Below are 22,321 nucleotides of genomic sequence, written 5' to 3'. Positions count from 1 at the left end.
TTTCTTACATATGGCTTTTGTTTTTGTATGAGTTAGTTTTGGCACGAATATCCGTCATCCGTTGTCAAAGTAGTTTTGGAGACACACCGTTTTCAGCGTTGTGCCATCTTCAGTGTTTAATTTTATACTGTCGTGTCTGTGTTTAGTTTTAAGCTTTCATATTCTTTCACTGTACTGAACTGTTCGTTTGGGTACGTCATGTGTGTGTACCAGATAGTCAGTTCGTGTGTATTCGAGATATGCACTCGCTAAGTGAGTGTTAGTTTTATGGCTGTGTGCGTTTTGTTGGTAGGTAGAAGTCAGTGAACTTGTTCGTCTTCTGGGGGTTGATTTCATGTTTGTGTGGGGTAAATTTTTTCATGGAGTTTTTCCGATATCTTAATAAAGCGGGGTTAGAGCAAGAAGTAAAACTAAAGCCTTAAGCCATGAAGATTTTTTTATCGTTTGTTTCATTAGTCACTGACGTGCAATAATAATTCTCAACTATTCACTAAAATATTCTAAAAACATACATAGCTCATTTTACCAAAGCAGGACTTTTCACAGCGAAATACTTCTCCCTCTGGAGATTGTTATTTTTTGAAATAGGAGATTGTTATTAACTGAACTAAAAAATAAAACTCCGAATTTAACTGTTATTTTGAAACCTAAAATTTAAAAATCCCAGTTTAATAGTTATTTATGTAGACCTTTGTAAAGAGTGCGAAATTTAGGAAATATCCAGATCGTATGGAGAATTTTTGACAATGAAAAAAATAAGTTATGACTTTCTTTTAAAACAATTTTTACCAAATAAATCATAAATAAAATATTTCAATTTTGAGTGAGCTATGTATATGAAACGCACTATATTTGCAACAAAAACATTTTTTAATAATTTCCTCATCAGCTTGCTTTCGCTTCCAGCTGTTTTGTAACTGGTTTAATTGGCCTCGACAGCGTTTTTTGACTCTTCTTTCTACCGTTTTTTTAATTTCGTAAAATTTCTACCCATTCATCATATTTGAATTTCTTTAATCAGCAGTTGTAAATGTCAAGTGTCGGTGTGTACAGCAACAATAACACGCAATAACGGAAACATACACACATTCAGCCAACAAGAAATTATTTTGAATGTTTAGACAACTGTTAAATGTTTGTTGGTTGGTAACAATTTGAGCAGACCAAATAATTTTTTTTTTACGTTTTTTTTACATATTTACTCTTTAGTAACTTTATTTGGTGCCGATGTTTGAATCTAAATTTATTTTTGTACTGTTATGTACTATAAATATATACTACATCTATTGAGAAAATATATACCAATAAAAGGAAGTTTTTATTTTAAGTTTTTGTTTGTTTTAAGTTTTTTTAGGGTTCATTTACCTTTAGCCGCTTCGTTGAGTAAGAGCTGGGTTTGTTTTATTGATAATTATGCAGACTCTCCTGCATATGTATGTACATACAAATTTAGGTATATAGGTATGCTGAGCAGGGAAATTGGGATGCATATGCATTTCAAAAAGTTTTTTGTTTCTTATTTTTGTTTTTAAAAAACTTTTTAATACAGTTTTAAATTTTAATTTTTTAACTAGAACTTCTAAGTACTTTTTAAAATTTTCCTGAAAAAAGCACTAGGTTTACATACATATATGTATGTACATTATTGTGGCCCTTATTTTCCAAAGCGCTTCGATTCTCGATCTGACTACCCAGACATATTGAAGCAGTTCTAAAATTTGTATATACATAACTTTAGGCCAATCAAAAAAAGATTTAGTGGTTGCGCAAGTAGTAAAAAGGGTGATTTTTTTAATTTCTTTGGTCCATCTTAATACATGCGGAATTGCTTCTCACTTCTTATTAATAACCTCTACAAATTTTGCATCCAAACATATATAAAACTACAAAAATTGATAATAAGGTTATAAAATTGAAAAGGTGCACAAGATTTTAATCAATCGTGAAATGTTCGACATTTTATTATGAATTTTTGGAGTATGCAATTTTGTAGCTCATTCAATTTGATTTTAACGACGTGCATGTTTCAAAACGCTATCGACTTCCGTTTAATTTTGAGAATTTTTTTTGTGACGGGTTTTGTTAATTTTATTCCATACAATCAAGGAAGAAAATCTGTTTTTATTTATGCCAGGGTTCGCCCAGTGGTTGATGGACGGCACTCTGTCTGCTTTCCTTTGCTTTCTTTCCTTTCCATTCTTTTTTACTCCTTTCATCTCCTTTTCTCTCCTTTCCCTTCCTCTCCTTTTCTTTTCTTTCGTTCGTTTCCTTTGCTTTCCTCCTATTTCTTTTCCTTTCCTTTCCTTTCCTTTCCTTTCCTTTCCTTTCCTTTACTTTCCTTTCCTTTCCTTTCCTTTCCCTTCCTTTCCTTTCCTTTTCCTCCCTATCCTTTCATTTTCTTTCCTTTCCTCTCCTTTCATCTCTTCCTTTCCTTTCCTTTCTATTCCTTCCATTTTTTTTCCTTTCCTGTTCTTTTCCTTCCCTCTCCGTTCCTTACCATCCCTTTCACTTTTCTTTCCTTTCCTCTTTTTCCTTTCCTTTCCTTTTCTATTCATTCCTTCCTTTTCCTTTATTTTAATTTAATGTATTCTATTTTTTTCTTTTTATTTTATTTTATTAAATTTTACTTTATTTTGCTGTTATGTTTCATTTTCTCTATATTTTTTTTCATTTTTATTTTATTAAATGTTACTTTGTTTTAAATTTTTTTATTTTATTTTGTTAGCTAACAAAATAAAACACTAAAAGGAATACATACTCCAACTGGAACTTTCTCGTTCCTGTTTTGTAAACACATTCATTATCAGCGAAGAAAATTACACATCATATATATATTATTTCTAATTGCTGTTTTTATGTACGTGTCCCTTTTTCGCTCTTATTTGGAATCCAAATCTATAAATACAGTTTTGGTTGTAAAGATGGAGATTCGGGCTATTAGCGAGCTTTGGGAAATTTTGGTCGTATTGCTTTTGTTGAGCTATATTTTATTAAAATAATTTGTTAAAATTAAACGATTGTAAGCGCACAAAGAAATCTATTTGTACTATGGCACTATTGTGAATATTTGCACTGCATTACCGGCAGTTGCTATTGTACGCTAGATAGCAGCGCAAGCTGTAAGTTTTAATTGATTGACGGCAGTTGCTATTATACGCTAGATGGCAGCACAAGCTGTAAGTTAATAGAACAGCTGATTTCTGTTGATATTTGATGAGAGACTTTTATATTGATTGCACAAGATGCGCACGGGTCAGGCTCGTTTATTCATATTCGGGGTCTCTCGCGCTATACCAACAAAACATTTGCTCACGAGATCAAATCTGAGTTCGTTTGTATGAGGCTTTCTGGATTTCTCAACAGAACAGATGTTTGGCAGTGAAGTATTTTTTTAATTTTTTTAATCTTTGAGAAGAGCAACCGATACATACCCAATTGTTTATTCCTTAGAACTATAGTTTGGCCGTAAAAGTAGAGCAAAATCTTCAACTTGCCTATTAATATATAGACTAGCAGACCCAGCAGACGTTGTTCTGCCCTAAATTTGGCCTATCTGCATACATTTTAATAAGCGGTTTCCATCTAACTCTGCCCTCTCCCCCTCTTCACTTTTTCCTAATCCTTTCATTCATTCCTCCCTCCGTCCTTTTCGCTTCATCTACCTCCATCTTTGTCTCATTCTATCACTTTCTCAGTCTCCTTCTCCTTCTCTCTTTTCTCTTCTCTCAAGTTCTTCTCATTCTTCTTCATCTCTTATCGCCTGTCCCAGAGGGCGGTATGTATTTTGTTCCAGTCGCATTCCTAGTCCCAGGCCCAGTCCCACTCCGAGTCTCAGTCCCAGTCCTAGTCCTAATCTCAGTCCCAGTCCGTGTCTGGTCTACTTCCCGGAAAAAAGGATCGTAAATACTAATATAGGCAAATTTATATACCAAATTTCAGGTAAATTGAATATGACGTATGTAAATAAGTATGTGGGTATTATTAATTGATGTCTTTATTTCGGCTTCGTATGCATATTTATCAGCTTTCCAGGTTCATGCGACTAAATCGAAAATCACCATGAAAATTACTTTAGAGCTCTCAGCAACAGCTTTCATTTGATATCCATATTACCCACACATTCTAGGCGTATCCGGGTCCACGTTTTGGCCTATATCTCGAGATCCTAGTCACCCAGCGGTATGAAATTACTCTCTGCTAAAGCACTCATCAACAGCTTTCATTTGATATCCATATTGTATAAACACTGTCTAGGCATTCACGGACCCACGTTTTGGCCTATATCTCGAGTCCCTAGTCACCCAGCGGTATGAAAATTATTCTACTAAAGCACTCATCAACAGCTTTCATTTGTTATCCATATTCTATAAACACATTCTAGGGGTAGCCGGGTCCACGTTTCGGCCTATATCTCGAGACCCTGTACGTCTATTGCAGCCAAACCTATGTAATAACCACCTACTTGTGTGAAAGTTTGAACAAAATCGACCGACGCACTTCTTCAAATAGATTTTTATTTTTCACACTTCACTATAATATTAAAACGAAATGCAGATATTGGTTGCTTTTGAAATTCGGCTAAAAATTGCACATGGAACAACTAAAGACTCTCTTGAATTAAGAAAAATGTCTTAGTACCTCTAAATCCCGGGGCCCCTTTGAAATCCCGGACCCGGGGTGATCCCCCCAATTTCATATCGGATTTCATTCGCCAAAAAAAGATAAGTGCGTGACTTGCGAGCGTTATAAATATTTGGACAATGAAGAAAAAAGTGATTTCCGTCATACTGAAGAGTACAGAAATCACATTCAAGCCAAGGAAAAATCCAAAGAATTATTTCTGGAGGACCAAAAAAGGGAAATCAAATTCCGAGTTTTTATGTGATAGTTTTGATCTTCAAAAGGTGTTTAACACGCTTCACGGGAAAAGCGTTAACTTATTCTATTCCCGAAAGTATGCGTACTACAACGAAAGTGTGTATGAAAACAGCACCAACAATGGATATTGCTTTCTTTGGGGAGAATCTGATGGAAAAAGGGGTTGCAATGAAATTAGCACAATTATTTTTCAGTATTTAACATTAGTAGATGAAAGAAAAACTCACGAATCAATAAGTCTTGACTCTGATAGCTATGCAGGTCAAAACCGGAACAGAGCCATGCTCGCTGCCTCGGCGTTTTTCCTGGAGAAGTCAGTGTTTGTTAAAAATATCAAAATAACATATTTGCTACCTGAACATACCATGATGCCAGTAGACTCGATTCACGAATTGAGTCTTCTATTCATGAAAGAACTGTTTGGTCTCCAACAGAATGGTATACCATGATTGGTAGGGCTAGGACCAATCCAACAAGTGTAAGGTCATAGTCAAATCTGGCATCACAGTGGTAACTCTATATAAATGCATAGAATGGATTTGTTGTCGATATATTACTGATTGCTCTCTTTTATATTTTTAATGTACTAATGTGTTTAAAATGAATTTCTATCTGATATGTTAATTTGAATGAAAATGAATAAATAGTCTTCATCTAACAGCCATCCTTACAGGTCAGAAGTGAGACCGAGACCTTTACGCGAAGTAATTGTTTAATTGGAAAATGAAAAATTACAATCGCTTGAGCAATAGAAAACGTATTAAAATATCGGTGTGCGAAAATTGATAAAGAACAATAAAAGAAAAGCGTCGCGAAGTGAAATTGCGTTATAGAAATTAATTTCTTCTATAACTTTTGAGAAAATTTAAATAAATGCTATAATTTTGTGATCGAATGCGCGTACGAATGGACGAGCATCGTATACATATATACAAGTGTTAAACGCTAAGTGTTAAGAGCGATAGTGTTGTTGTTGGTGTTGAATGCGCGTATGAATATCCGAGCATTACACATACTGATATACATACATACAATGAAAATCGGTTTCGAGTTATAACATTTGTTGTGCATACATACAAACGTTTGTTAAGGGTGTTTAGAAGATAACATTGAGTGTGAAACATTTGAAGGTACATATAATCTATGTATGCCAAATGAGCGTGTGCGTAGAAATTCGCGAAATTTCTAGACCAATCGGGAAAAGACAGTGAGAGTGAGTTCGTAGAATAATTCATTTTAGTGAGAAGTTCTAATAAGAATTAAAATGTCTTTGAAAGTAAAGATAAGTTCACTGAGAGTGGATGAACTCAAAGAGCAATTGCGTGCTCGTGATCTCTCAACAGTAGGAACGAAAGCTAAGTTGGTACTTCGGTTATCGGAATGTGTGAATGCCGATGAAATTGAAGTTCAAAATAATGAATGTGGATTGCAAGAACAAGTGAACGATTTGCGTAGCATGGTGGAAAACATGGTGACAGCTGTTCGAAGCTTAACTGACCACATGCAAGCAAACAATAATAATGGTAGCAGTGTAGAAAGACAAAGTGATAATGTTGGTAGAGAGAGAATAAATAACTCACCACACAGTTCGAATGTTACAGTGGGACGAAATGTAAGTGTGAAGGAAATTGCTGAAACAATTCCTGAATATAACCCCACTAGTGAGAATTCTTTGACAGTGTATCAATTTGTTGATCGTGTAAACAGTGCGATTGATGCATATCAATGGGACGAAAAGGGTTTACTGTTAGCTGTGTATAGTAAGATAAAAGGTGCTGCAAGAATGTGGCTTGATGCATCACCTCAATTTCACTCAAGTTGGGTTGAATGAACAAACGGTTTAATAAGTGAATTCGGGCATGAATTAAATGAAGCAGAAGTGCATTGTAAAATGGCAACTGCAACACGTAAACAAAACGAAAACATTATGGACTATTGTTTTAGAGTGAGTGGACTTTGTCGTCGATACGGGTTGAGCGAAAATGCAATAATTAAATATTGTCGTGACGGGCTTAAGCATCGCGAGCTACAGTTGGCAATATCGGCGGTTCGGTTTAAATCGGCAAAAGAAATGCGTGAAACAATCGAGGACTATCTAGAAAATTCGGCGGTGACGAAGAATGTTATAAGTGATACTCGTGGCACCCCGCGTGGTAACAAACCGTATACGAGTGGAATTAAAAGCGAATATGAGAAAAGTGATATACAGAAGGAAAAAGTAAAATGCTTTAATTGCCAAGAACTAGGACATTACGCGCAGGAGTGTAAAAAGGCAAAACAGCCACGTCGTTTTAAAGATTGTACCAGAAAATTGCGGTAAAAAGAGTAGCGTTAAACTAACTCAAGTTAATGAGCAAACGAAATTCGGCGAGAAATATATCAAAATAAAAGGTAAGTCATTTTTGGCTTTTATTGATACCGGTAGCGAATGTAGCATGATAAAGCGGTCAATAGCAGATACTTTGCCGATACCACATCAAGAGTGTTCGATGGTAATTTATGGTATATGCGGCGGTAGAAAATGTTTAACTGAGAACCTGAAGGCATCAATTGATTTAGACAATGAGGTAGTCAACATAGATTTGTTTGTTGTTGACGATGGTGTTATATCGACTGATATTCTTCTTGGGCAGGATGTATTTACAAATAAAGACGTAGTAGCAAGAATATCGAATAAAGATTTCGAGTTTTCATCACAAGTAGCAAAAGCAAACGTAGAAAAACAGACAGAAAAGCGGATTATATTGTGAACAGGGGCGATGGGCAAATTAAAGATGAATTTCAAAAACTTTTAAATGATAATAGCGATATATTTTCTGAGGGCTTACAAAACATTGGGTTAACTGATGAAATCGAAATGAAGATCGAGTTGACGACGAATGAAGCTATAGCACAAAAACCTTTTAGGGTTCCAGAGCCGAAGAAAGAAATTATAAGAAAAATTATTAATGAACTTTTAGAATGCGACATTATAACGAAATTTCAGTCGGAGTATGCTAGTCCAGTAGTCTTAGTAACCAAGAAGAATGGGGGTGAGCGCCTCTGTCTAGACTTTAGGCGAATCAACAAATATACAGCGAAGGAGGTTTATCCAACTCCAAACATCGAGGAGCGCTTGAGTGAAGCGATGAAGTTTAAGTATTTTTCAATACTTGATTTAAACAGCGGTTATTATCAAGTACCAATAAAAGAAGAGTGTAGGAAATTCACAGCGTTTATAACTACCGAGGGCTTGTACGAATTTAAGCGAATGCTTTTTGGGCTTAAGAATGCGCCGGCGGCATTTCAACGGTTAATGCAGAATATTGCTGAGAAAACGAGACCCGGGGATATGATCCATTATATGGATGACATCTAAGTAGGGAGCAACAATATTCAAGAAATGAACGAGAAGTTAGCGAGAGTTTTCAAAGCATTGAGACACCTAAACGTAACATTAAATAAAAACAAATGCCAGTTTTTCAAGCAGACTATCGAGTTTCTAGGGCATGAACTTCACCCTGATGGAGTAAGTCCAGGGAGTATGAAGACAGCAGCGATTGAATGTTTCCATTTTCCGAAGTCAGTTACAGATGTTAGAAAGTTTTTAGGGTTGAGCGGATACTTCCGAAGATTTGTGGCGGGGTATTCAATTGTGAGCGAACCGTTGCGGAAATTGTTGCGGAAAAATCAGCCACTTGAATGTGCTGAACAACAAGAAACGGCTTTTTGTAAGTTAAAACAAGCTTTGACATCAAAACCAGTTTGACAGCGTATAGAGTTGAGGCAGAACATCAGATTCATACGGACGCTAGTTCAGTAGGAATCGCAGGCGTTTTAATGCAGAACGAAGATGATGACTGGAAGCCAGTTGCCTACTACAGTAGATCTACTACGGAGTGTGAGCGAAAGTTTCATAGCTACGAGCTTGAGGTTTTAGCTGTGGTTAGTAGCTTATAACGGTTCAGATTTTACGTGCAAGGCAAGCATGTTGTCATAGTTACTGACTGCAGTGCGGTGACATCGACTATGAACAAAAGAGAACTAATACCAAGAATAGCGGGTTGGTGGTTACGTATACAAGATTTTGACGTAACATTTGAGCATCGGGTAGGTAAGCGTATGGAGCAGGTTGATTTCCTGAGTAGAACACCATACGAAGAAAACCAAGAATTAGATACAGCATCTTTAAAAGTAGCAAAGACATCACTAGAGACCAACGATTGGGTTTATACGATGCAGCAGCAAGATACAAATTTACGGGATATCATCAATAAAATTATGAACGGCGATAAAACATTGAACGACGAGTACAAGGTGGAAAATGGTAGACTTTATCGTAGGAATAAAGGTAAATTGTTATGGGTTGTTCCAAATTCGATGAGGTACAAAATTATACAAAATGTACATGAAAAGGTAAAGCACCTGAGTATAGAGAAGACTTTAGAAGAGACCCAAAAATATTTTTGGTTCCCAGAATGCGTTGTTTTGTGAAATCGTTTATCAAGTCATGCATAGAGTGTGCGTATAATAAGTAGCGTGTTGGTAAGCAAGAAGGCGAGTACCATTATAGCGAAATGGAGCCAATACCCTTTAAGACAGTCCATCTAGATCATCTAGGGCCATTCCCTAAGAGTAAGAAACAGAATGAACACATATTAGTTTTTGTCGACGAATTTACCAAATTTACAATCGTGAGAGCAGTAAGAAGTACAGCGACGCGACATGTGGTGGCGATATTAAATGAGGTCAGCAGTTATTTTGGCATACCAGCGAGAATAGAGACTGATAGAGGGACAGCGTTTACGTCCAACGACTTTAGGAAATATTGTAACGAAAATGACATAAAACATATTTTGAATGCAGTACGAACACCAAGAGCGAATGGACATGCTGAAAGGGCAAATCGAACGATTATGAGCATGTTATTGACATCAACAAGCGAGAACAGAGTGTGGGACGATGAACTTCGAGCAATACAATGAACATTAAATTCAACTAAGAATAAAACTACAGGTCGATCTCCACAACTTTAAACCACGAGATATACTACAAAATAAACTAATGCTAGCATTACATAAAGACGAAATGATAACCAGCGATGAGCTACAGGACATACAACTAAAAGCAACAGAAAGAGTAAATAATGAACGAGTTAAAGCAAAGAAACGTTTCGATGAGCGACATAAGAAACCAATAATCTATAGCGTTGGTGATTTAGTCTTAGCAGAAAACGAGCCTGCCAGTACCGGAAGTTCACGTAAACTAGAACCCCCGTACAAAGGGCCATTCATAATAACGAAAGACATTGGGAACGATCGATATTCAATTGAAGATGTGCCAGAATCGAGTCGTAAGAAGCGGCACTATTCTTCGATATATGCATCTGACAAATTAAAACCATGGTGTATACTTCCAAATTTTGATGGGTACAGTGATGACATCGGTGGACCCGAGGGCGAATCCAGTGATCAGGATTGGCCGAATGTAAGGTCGTAGTCAAATCTGGCATCACAGTGGTAACTCTATATAAATGCATCTCTGCATAGAATGGATTTGTTGTCGATATATTACTGATTGCTCTCTTTTATCTTTTTAATGTACTAATGTGTTTAAAATGAATTTCTATCTGATATGTTAATTTGAATGAAAATGAATAAATAGTCTTGATCTAACAGCCATCCTTACACAAGTTATACGTGTATCGCCATGCATCACTCTCATTCTAAGGATTGGAAAAGTTTTGCAAATGCAATGTTTCCACCCACATTTAGAATTAATTTCCAAAAATTACGTCCCGCTTCATTCGAGAAAAACATCTCTATTATTAAATTTAAATATGGATACTTTGAATATGATGTGAAATCAATTCCGCAATCCAGACATAACTCTTCATTATTAAACAATGGCCCTCTTCCACTATACAATAGGGAGCTTAGTATTTCATTAGCTAAATACAAAAACATGAAAGACCTCTGTGATAAGAACATAATCCCACACAAATTTCAAACTGAATATTTCAATCTGAAATCCGATGAAAGTATTAGAGATATTCTACCAGAAATGAATGAGGAAGATAATGTAAAATAATTTATTTTGAAGTTCCAAAAAGTTCTTTTGACAACTAAGACTGAAGTTCCTATTTTTTTACTATACATAAGTGCAACTAATTCAAATTGAACTGAAACTACATACCTATACCAATATATTTATATGAATTAATTAAAGTTTTTTTAGATGGTTTTTTTTTTACTTTGTAAACTGGTTGAAAATGAAAAAATAAAAATAACTGCCAAATACTAACAATAGTGTTTTAATGTCTATATTTTAAGGTAACCGCCATATCTTTGAGAACGAGCAATTTATGGTGACAGCGAAAAAAATTTAAGCGACAAAAATTGTGATCTCTCACTGATAGAAAAATTTTACACATTGTATGGCTTTTCTAATGTAATAAAAAGGAATGGTACCGAGTTTCAGACAATAATCAGCTTTGAGTGCTGAAATAAGTAAAAAAAAACGTTCTCCTGTAAAATTTACATTTTGTCGCTTACCTGTTTTTCGCGGGTAGGGTTCGATATCCCACCTGAAAATATGAGTGTCGGTGCGTATACGCAACATTTTATTATTACGTATAAACTTATAAAAAAATTTGCAATAAAATAATATTGCGACTATAAACTGAGATATAACCTATCCTATATTTCAAGTTAGACAAACTACACACGGGGTGCAAAACTAAATTCAAAATCGGTTCAGTAGTTTAGGAGTCCATCGCGGACAAACAATGTGACACGTGATTTTTATATATAAAGATTATATTTGGGTATAAAGCTCTTATACTAACGTACCAATTTCTAATATTGTAATAATTTAAAGAAGCAATGAAGTAAAGATATTAAATTTGTTTTGAAAGTGCGTAAACGTTTCTAGGATGAAAGAATATGGAAAATTGAAATGGTCAATATAAGTTCTTTTTCGGAATTTAAAGTTCCTAGAGCAACATTAAAATCTTTTTACTTTGACATAACTCTCTGTACATATTGGTTTTTGAGATATTCCCATATTTCTAGATGGTTAGAACAAAAACCAAAACACTCTTTCCCTCCCTCCATATAACTTAGGGCCACCCTAATGTACATATGTATTCCGTATTCATGCTTAATATGCATTATACATACAAACAATATAAATAGATGCAACTAGCAGCTCCAAAAAAAATGCGAAAAATAAGAAGAGCACCAAATATGTTAATACTTGAATGAAAATATCTTTGTTTGTCTAATCAAATATGACCGCTGAGCAAATATGTGCGTCCCCTTAGGTTGAGCAATTCAAAAAAAGTAATAAGTACACTAAAATAAAGAAATAAAAAAAAATAAAACAAAAAACAAATAGAGAGCAACAAAAAATGTTAATTCAACGCTGACACACTTATCTGGAGCAAAAAAACAAACAAATGAAAAAACGCACAGCAATTTGTGTATGCCTGTCAACAACAACAAGTTATGAGTGATTCTAAAAAAAACAAAACAAGTACGGACGGGACTGTCTTCGGACTGTGCCGAAGACTTCATATCTTTCATGAATAGGGCTGAACAGTAATCTTATCCCGTTCGTAATCTCCAAATAATCGGATGTATAACATAAGAAACAGATGTACATACCTAATCGATTTTTAAGATAAATATAAAATAAAAAATTGCAAAAAATCCACTTATCTGAACGACCGGTTGTATGGGATATATATTATATATAGCTCCGATCGAAATGATTTTTACAGGAAATCTTCTATGATATATTAGAATATATATCACCAAGTTTCACGTTTTTATATTGGAAACTAAGGGAGAAATGGCCAAAAGTCTTTCTATCTGAACGATCGGTTGTATGGGATTGGTATATCCCTGTAAAAATCGTTGGATCATGTGGTCCACTGGAGTACTTACCATTATACTCCACTGTAATGCAGCAATGGACCAACTCATGTTTCTACACGACCACATTGTAAGCCGATCATTGCTCGTTTTTAACGATTGTAATCACTACACGATGTTTATTGGACTGTGGGTACTCCATGGATTACTCTGATGTAAAGTGGAGCTGGACCATATTTTTTGTATGAATTGTGGTTAATTTTGGAGTACTCGGTTGGTCCATAGCGAGTAATCCATACATGCATGCATGGAGTACTCGCGATTTTTGCAGGGATACTATATACATAAAGCTCCGATCAAAGTGATTTTTTCAGGAAATCTTCTATGATATATTAGAATAAATATCACCAAGTTTAACGTTTTTAAATTAGAAATTAAGGGAGAAATTGCCAAAAATCTTTCTATCTGAACGATCGGTTGTATGGGATATATACTATATATAGCTCCGATCAAAGTGATTTTTTCAGGATATCTTCTATAATATATTAGAATATGTATCACCGAGTTTCACGTTTATACTTTCTAAATTGCGGCAGGAATGGCCAAAATAGTATATCGTATCGGGATATATACTATATATATCTCCGATCAAAGTAATTTTTTCAGGATATCTTCTATAATATGTTAGAATATGTATCACCGAGTTTCACGTTTATACTTTCTAAATTGCGGCAGAAATGACCAAAATCGTCTTATCTGAACGATCGGTAGTATGGGAGATATATGTTATAGTGGTCCAATCCTACCGGATCCGACAAATGTCTAATATAATACAAAAATACATCCTTGTGCCATATTTCATTGAGATATCTCAAAATTTGAGGGACTAGTTTGCGTTCAGACGGACGGACAGACGGACATGGCTATATCAACTCAGTTCGTCGCCCTGATCAATTCGGTATACTTAATGGTGAGTCTATCTTCTATATTTCTCAACGTTACAAACATCGGACCAAAGTTAATATACCATTTCATGTTCATGAAAGGTATAAAAAGCTTACATATGTAGCAAACGAAAGCCAGAAAGCCAGAGCAGAGGTTTATGATGGGCGCAGACAAAATGAGAGCCAACGTACTGATGTATTGTAGTAGATGTTACATAGATGAACAATTATACTTTTAACCAGAGCTGGGCGCTATTCGAATAAATTTTTATTTTGATAACACTGGTTTACAGCCAAAATGCACCAGACACACCATTATGAAATTCCTATATAAAATCACCACCCGATTTCGAAAATCAGGGTTATTTTTAATTCTTTGGTAACGTTTTTGAGATATTTCCGAATAACGGTTTTTTCAAAAAAAAAAAAAAAAAAATTAGGTCCACTTAATCATATATATTTCAAGAACCAATTGAGCAATTCCAAAACGGTTTGATGCTTTTAAAAGGTAATAAAATTTTCTATAAACTGTGCATACAACACTTTTTTCAAAGATAACGAACAATCATTACGGATTTTATCAATTTTTTTTGTAAAAATATAAAAAAAATTGTACTTTGCGAGGAAGGATCTCGAAGACTTTTTATTTTTTGCAGATTTGTTTTTTTCTCTCTAAGCTCTGTTTTACTACAAAAAAAATACCATTCCACAAAATCGATGGAATAATACAAAATTTATAAGCATTCAAGTAAATATATCCATTTAATACATAAGTACCCTACTGGTACATATGTGTTAGTATTCGTATATCAGTTAGTTAGTGTTGTATGCACAGTTTATAGCACATTATTTCCTTTTAAAAGCTTCAAACCGTTTTGGAATTGCTCAATTCGTTCTTGAGATATATGATTAAGTGGACCCAATTTTTTTTTGTTTTGGAAAAACTGTTATTCGTAAATATCTCAAAAACGTTACCATAGAATTAAAAATAACTTTGATTTTCGAAATCAGGGGATAATTTTACATAGGAATTTCATAATGGCGTCTCTGATGCAGAAAAAAAAAATTGGAATTTGTGATCCAGTGTAATTATTATTGAAAATGATTCAAAGTTATTCGTTAATAAATTATACATCTGAATAAATTTTTAGTAGACAACTTTTTTTGAATAATTTTCCGGTTGTAATATGAACCAAAAATAATTGTTTTGTATTTTAACCGCAAGAAAATAAGGGTTTATTTTCATATTTATTTATTATTTGAATAACAAATTAATTAATGTGTCCATCAAATGAAATATCTTTAAACAAAAATTATCTGCATTTGTAAATAACCGACAAAAAAAATATTTATCTTTTATTCGTTATTCGAATAAATTTTGCCCAACTCTGCTTGGTAAAAATACTCTTTCCACTTTTTTCAAATGATGAATGTGATTTTTGCGGTAAAAAATATATAATAACTCATCTGCATACATACGAGTATACGCGCACGCTGTTGTCCTCCTCGAAAATTTATTTGTCAAATTTAGAAACATGTACTCCTATCCTCATATCTGCATACCTCTCTCTTTCTCTGTGGTTTCATCTCTTCCATAAATAAATGTAAGACTCGATAACCTCCGAAGAGATTTTAGGCCGAACTTCTCTTCCAATTTTATTCCTTTTTCTTACAAATTGGTGGGACGGGACCTACATGTCTTATGCCGACTACAAACGGCATCTGCAAAGCAGTTAAGCTTTCATTGAGAAGCTTTTAATGGGCGAAATATACTCAGAGTGCTTGCCAAATCACGGCCGAGGGGCGATCTGCTTGGAAAAACTTTCTTCTAATTGAAAAAACTTGCTTCTTAGATTTGATGTTGTTTTTACCTATATGACACTACTTTATTTTCGTGTAGTTTTTCTCGTATTTTATCTTCAATTTTTTGTCGCACTCCCTCCTAATACGGCTTCAGTACTGGTGTAAGTGTGTAAACTATATTTCAAAAAACTAACGAAATACAAGGAAAATACAATCTAGTTTATTAAAAACAAACGAGCCAGTTTGTATTTCGATAGGTTTTTTTGACATTCGGTCGTTTTTTCTTTATTTTTTTCTGACACATGAAAATTTTGTTTTTAGTTTGAAAATTTGGTGCATAAAAACACAATTAAAATCAACTTTCTTGTGAAAAAAGTGAACCATTAGAGACCTAAATAATTTTCGCATGTTATTTGCATTGTTTTTATTGTTAAAAGTGTTAATGTAAAAATAAAATGTAAAACATAAACAAAAACATGTCAAACTCACTAATTTTGGGGGAATAGTGGTCTCGATTTTTCATTACAGAAATTGCTTTTGTGTTTTGAAGTTCCGATAAAGTTTCGTTTTTTTAGCTTGGAATCCAATCAAAAATAAAGTAGTGTCATATATGCTTTTGCCCGGGACGTGAATCCAGCATCTTCGGTGTGGCAGGTGGAGCAGACTACCACCACAGCACTATTCTATTGCTTTATTATTTCTGATTCATTTCATTTCTTATTCTCATTTCTATTTCTATTACTACCTCTATTCCTACTACCATTCCAATTCCCATTCCCATATCTCTTTCTATTCCTCTGCCTTTATCACTCATTAAATAATTTACGTTCTGTTCTGTATTAAATACTTTTTCCTTACCAAGTTTTTCCTCTTTAAAAACCTTTTCGAATCACACACACACTAATGCTGTGACACTCGCGTGCAGCGCTGCTTTCAATTTGGACACTACGATGCGTATGCGTTACGTATGTACTTATTCGTACTTGCAAACATACATATTGAGGGAAAACGTAAGCGACTGCAAAGATAAAAAATATTAAAAACAGCAACAATATTTCTCGAATAATTTTGACTTTTCATTTAGCTAATTTCCTCTGCTGCCTTTTGCGATTTTACTGCGCTACACACACACATTTCACTCTCTGCTGAAGCGTTCAACGCCTCTCGTTTGCGTTGAGTTCATATCCAACACATTTAGAAACATACATCTATGCATGTGTGTGTTATGTATGCACACAAATAAATTGGTTGCTTTTATTGTTTAGAATAATCTTGCGCTTGATAATGAAAATGGGTCAAATTTTAAAAATACTTTGGTACGCAACAACAACGCACGTTGACAGCAGCGGTGGCGACAGTGTAAATAATGAAATAGGGAAAATTAAATGTACAAATACAATTTGTGGGTATATATTAGACTGAGTCAAAAAAAAGTATGCTATTATGTCCACTAGTTTGAAAAAGCACATTGTGATGTACAGCTCATAATATATTTCACGCATAAATAATCAGTTTGAGAAGGAAATCAGCAGCTATCCAGACCCACTTTCGTCAGAAAACATTTGCTTTTCTACTGAAGTTAAGAGGGTACTTCCTTTGGAGTTTTCCTCAGGGCGTTCCAAACGCACTAATTGCACAGACCGTAGCTCCTTTAGTTGGATGCGTTGATCCTCATTTCAACAGCCCATCACTAAAATTTGTTGCTCCCATAAGTTAAAACTTGTAAACAAGCAAACAGCAGTGCAGTGGGGAAAGCTTACTTACTGTCTGTGCCTGGAACTCTGATTGTCAGCCAATAAATACCAAACTGCGACATCATCAAATTGCTTAATTGACTATTTTTGTCTTTCTCAATACTCAGAAAGCACATCATCGTAATGAGCCATTGCTCATGTGGCACTATTTGCTTTTCTAAAGCTCACAGCTCATTTCTCCTTAGGATATTGAAGGTTTTCCAAAGATCATAGGTACCACAGAACTAGTGAGATTCGATATTTTCTAGAACTCACTGTGAACACTCACAGAGTACTTCGTCTTCAGATAAGTATTTAACTTTTCTCTAACAAATCTGAAGCAGATTTCGCAAATTAAATTCAAACTAGTTCTACATTGTTGATGTTGAATGGAGGTCGAGAAAGAAGAATGGCTCTGAAGATGGCACAGTGCCGAAACTCGGCTACCGAACAAACTACAGCAAGCAATGGCGGAAATACGATCCCACATACATCAGATCGAAGGAATAATTTTAAAGCGCGAACCTTTGTAAAAGCTTAGTTTTTCCTACGCTTTTTGCCTCTGAAAAGCTTGATGAGCTTTTTTTGTTTCATGCTCGTAAAAAACAAAGGAAACACCTAAACGTGTTTACCTCTGAAAACTTCAGTTCGCTTACGCAGAATATTGATAAACAAAACTAATTACTTTAGTTTAAGTTTAACATTGCTAAAAACATTTTGTAATATTTCAGAAAGCTTTAATATTTAGAAAGTAACAATTTTTGCTAATTCTTTACGACATGAGTACGAGTATATTTTGCTTTCACGTTTTCGGCCTAAAAAGTATAATAAATAGAGAAGAGAGTATTATAAAGGAGCAGAGAACATCCATGGAAACGCTTTTCGAAAGCTTTCATAAATTGAGTGGAGCTTTCAAAAAGCTTCGAGTTTTAAATTAACACAATAAGAAGTGTACTTAATAAATGCTTAACACTTTAAATATAAAAGCATAGAATAAAAAATATAGCACTTAAATCTAGCTTATATATAAACTAAAAAACAAAAAGGAATAATAAATAAACAAATAAAATTTTAAATAAAATCTTTTTGCAATTTACCTATGGACGTCATAATTTTGTTACAAAAAATTTCGACTGTTTAGCCAAATTTAGCAAACAAAAATACAACATGAATTTTGAAGAAGAAGGTTTTTGTTACAGATGTTTTCAATTTCAGATTTAGCGTCGAAATTTTGGTAGTGCCAATTCAGTGCTGCATGTTTTTGTGTTGAAATTTTTTTAAATGTCTATGTTTAACCATTTGTGCTATATAATTTTCTTTAAATGCTATTTGACATAAATTTTGAATTTTTTAAACATGGCTATAAAAGAGAAAAAATTAAATTTTTTTTAATTTGAATAGTCATTAAAATATTTTTATGTGTTAATGATTGTATCGTCCTTAAAGGTGATACATATTGTGTTCTCGCTGCCACTCAAATACCCGTCACTTCAAACTTCGATTTATTTTTAAATTTGTAAAAGATTTTGTATTTTCAAAAACTTTTCTTTATATTTTTTGTAAAAAATTTTAAATTATTTTTATAATTTTTATATTTTTGAAAATAAAAAATGAATTTCTTGTAGTTTTTTTAGTATAAAATTGAAATGAAAATGTTTTCCACAATTTTATTACAAACTTAAAGAAACAATTATTATAATAATTTTGTTGGTGGTTTGTGTTTCAAATATTTTAGCTAAAATACCAATTTCAAAACCTTATTTTTAATCACCTAGGATGCCAATGTTGAATAAATAAAATAAAAAAATAAAAATTGTAATTTTAAATAAACAGCATTTTTTCAAATGATTTCAAAAGATTTCTGTTAGCTTTTGAAAGTCGGATTTTGTAGGTAGCTTAACTTAACTCAGTTTGTATTTAATTTCCGAAGATGTTTTTAAAAATATTTTTTAAATTAGTAGTGCCAATTTTACTCAAAGCAGCCAAAACGGGTGTCATTAAGTATCTATATATATAATTTTTTTGGTTGTTTTAAGATCAAATTGCGTCCGATCGTTTTTTTATTAGTACTGCCAATTTAAAAAAAATGTATGGTGTATTATTCTTTAAATTTAAAAATCCGTTTGTTTTAATTATTTTCGTGCCAAAACTTGCTATATATTTTTTTTAGTTTAGGAAAAAATGTGTTGAAAAAAAATTAATGAATGTAGTTCCAATTCCATTATTTTCCAGACAGAAGCAAGCCAATCGTATTTGTTTGTATCCTAGAGATGTAACATCGTTCATCGTGTCAAATCGTTTTTAAAAACTCAAAAAAAGTAAAATAAATAGTAGTGCCAATTTTACTCGAAGCAGCCAAAGCGGGGTTCTCTTAGAACCAATTATATAATTATGTATAATTTTGTTGTTTCATTAGAGATCAAATTAATCCGATAGATTTGTATTAGTGCTGCCAATTTAAAAAAAAAATCATGTAGTGGAATTGTTTGTTTAATTTTGAAACCCCTTTTATCATGCCAGAGTCTGCCATATATTTTGTGTAATTTTGTAAAAATTGTGTTGAAAAAAAATATTGGTAAGTAGTAGTGCCAATTCCACCATTTTCCAGATAAAAGCGAGATAATTTTTTACGTATCTGTCCCAAAATTAAATAGCACCTTCAAGTCGTTTTTTAAATTTTGTAAAAAAATAAGTACTGCCAATTTGAATAGTCTTCCAAGTTTCTAGGTAAATTGCTTAGAAAAATATGAAAATTATTTAGAAAGTATTTATTGTTTCAATACTAACGACATATCGGCATGCGTGACTTTTTGCGATAGTAGCAATTGTAGTTATTGTAATGTATATTATTGTTGTTGTTGCATTTACTACACTTTACCGCATTGCTCCCAACGCTGCCTACTGTTGTTGCTGCTGATGTAGTTGGCGTTATTGTTGTAGGCATTTTATGCAAAAAGGCATACGACGATGGCAATGGCGGCGATGAGGCAGGATGTGCTGAGGGTGATGGCGGCGGCGGCGGCGGCGTTGTTGAAGCATCATCACCGCCGTTACATTTCGTATGCAGCGGTGATAGCTGTTGATGTTCGTGCTCCACAGCATGACTGCAGTGCAACATACATTCGTTGAGAGTATGCGCTTGACTGGAACAACATGTTGCCAGAGAGCTGCCAGAGCTGGTCAATGTTGAGTGTCCATGTCCATTACCATTACCGTTATTGCCGCCTACACTGCTGCTACCACCGAGAGCATTATAGCTGCTGCAGCGCTTAAGCAGTGTTTTGTTGAGCGGTGTCCTTATGATAGTTGCCGTATTGAGACGATCAAAATCATCGGTGTCGTCAACATCAGCATTGGCGCCACTATCGTTTTCTTGCTCTGATTCCTCAACATCATCGTGTGCATCACGTTGCGCAGGCGACTCTCCGCCACTTTCACGCTTATTACCATTACCCGTGCTGTTGCTGCTGCTGCTATTGTTATTGTGCGCATGTGACTTTTCGCCATTTACGCGTTGATATTGCACTTGTTGTGGCCAGCTATTTGTTGGGGTCCGTTTACCTTCCATCTGCACATCGTGCTCGTGATACTGTCCATTCTGCTTTTGCTCATAGCTGGCACCGCCAGTGACACCACTACTTTTGTTATTATTGCTGCTGTTGTTGTTGTTGCCACCACTCTCGTCATGCAAATCTATTGTTTTACCAGCAGCAACATTTTTTAAATGTTTGGCAATTTTTTCGTGTTTACCTAAAATACTCAGATTCATGGATTCGTTTGCAACATCGGTGTTGCCAGCGTTACTATTGTTGCACGTGCTGTTATTGTTGTCAGTTGTGATCGCTGTTCTTGCTGTCACTTCTGTGTCATTCATCTGAGTTGCTTGATTAATTAAATTAAAAGTTTTTTTTTGTTTTGTCACGGTGCTAATTTGGAAAGTGTTGACCATCATATGACATGTTGTGCAACATGTTGCTGTGCGTTAGTTAAAGTGCGCACCGCCATTTTTAAGTGGGATAACGCAGCAAAATTGAAAACATTTTGATAATTCTTTTTTCGATTTGTTGCTTTAAAAACTTGTGCTGTTAAAATTCTATACGATTTTTTGTTTTTGATAATATTCCAAGCTCTTATTTTTAAGTCACAATTATGTCTTAAGGCAATTTTTTATCAGTCTTTATTTTTATAATATTAAAAACTTTAGACTTTATTTCACAGTTTTCGGGGAAAATACTAAAGTTTTATTGCATTAGCCCTAATAATTCTTACTTTTCAATACTAGACCGGATCCTTTTCATGTTTTTTTTTGGAAACAAATTAGAAAAAAATTAAAATATCGTGAAAAAATATAATTTTGAAAGCGTCGTATAAGTCAACAATCGAAAAAAAGTAAAAAAAATTCAATTAAAATTAAAAAAAAAATTTAAAAATAAATACAACAAAAAGCATTAAGAAACAATAAAAGCAATTAATAATTTTAAAAATTAAATTTTCAATAAAGCAAAAATTGTAGTGAGGCTGTAAAATCAGATCAACATATGTATAAAAAGGTCCCAAAATAATATACTAAAGAAAAAGAACAGTTAAAAAATAGCGATAAAAGCAAAACAGCTAAGTTAACAACCAAAATTTTTTTTAATGAAATGTAGTTTAAAAAATTTGTAGCAATAAAACATAATTATAGCAACAAAAGAATAAAATTAAAAAAAAGAATAAACAATTAGAAAAAAAAAAAATTATTAAAAATAAAGAAAAGAAATTTCATTCAATTTTTTTCAAAAATTAATAAAATTTAATAAAAAATTGGGATATATTTTGCGACTTCAACTAGAAGTCGTCAACAGGGACATCTCTGATTATCCTATCATCTAAAAACCGATTGAGAAAACTTTAAATTTTCAAAAATGTAAGAATAAATGTTTTTTATAGAAAAAACTATAGTAATGATTATAAAATGAGTACTTTTTAAATCCAATTCTTTGTAATTTTATTGAACATTTAATTTATGAATGCAAATTTAAGAGCTTAAGTTCGAAATTTACAAACCTAAGATAGTTGCAGATATTTGAAAAATGTTTTGAAACTTAAAATTTTCTACCTATGGTTT

At 33.7% G+C, this 22,321-nt stretch overlaps 1 protein-coding gene and 1 long non-coding RNA gene across 2 annotated transcripts in view; one reads left to right on the top strand and one right to left on the bottom strand.

Annotated features, from left to right (window-relative positions):
* Positions 1 to 22,321, top strand: part of LOC137249556 (uncharacterized) — a 280,890-nt gene that overhangs the window by 71,233 nt on the left and 187,336 nt on the right. The gene's annotated exons all lie outside the window — the stretch shown is intronic.
* Positions 1 to 22,321, bottom strand: part of Hr4 (Hormone receptor 4) — a 67,521-nt gene that overhangs the window by 31,476 nt on the left and 13,724 nt on the right. The window contains 1 exon segment of the mRNA XM_067781179.1: positions 20,002 to 21,140. Coding sequence (XP_067637280.1) covers positions 20,002 to 21,140 — 1,139 coding nt within the window.

Source organism: Eurosta solidaginis, chromosome 4 (assembly GCF_040869045.1).
Source record: "Eurosta solidaginis isolate ZX-2024a chromosome 4, ASM4086904v1, whole genome shotgun sequence".
Taxonomy (NCBI): domain Eukaryota; kingdom Metazoa; phylum Arthropoda; class Insecta; order Diptera; family Tephritidae; genus Eurosta; species Eurosta solidaginis.
The sequence above is the reverse complement of the archived record's forward strand: the minus strand, read 5'-3'. Positions and strand labels throughout refer to the sequence as shown.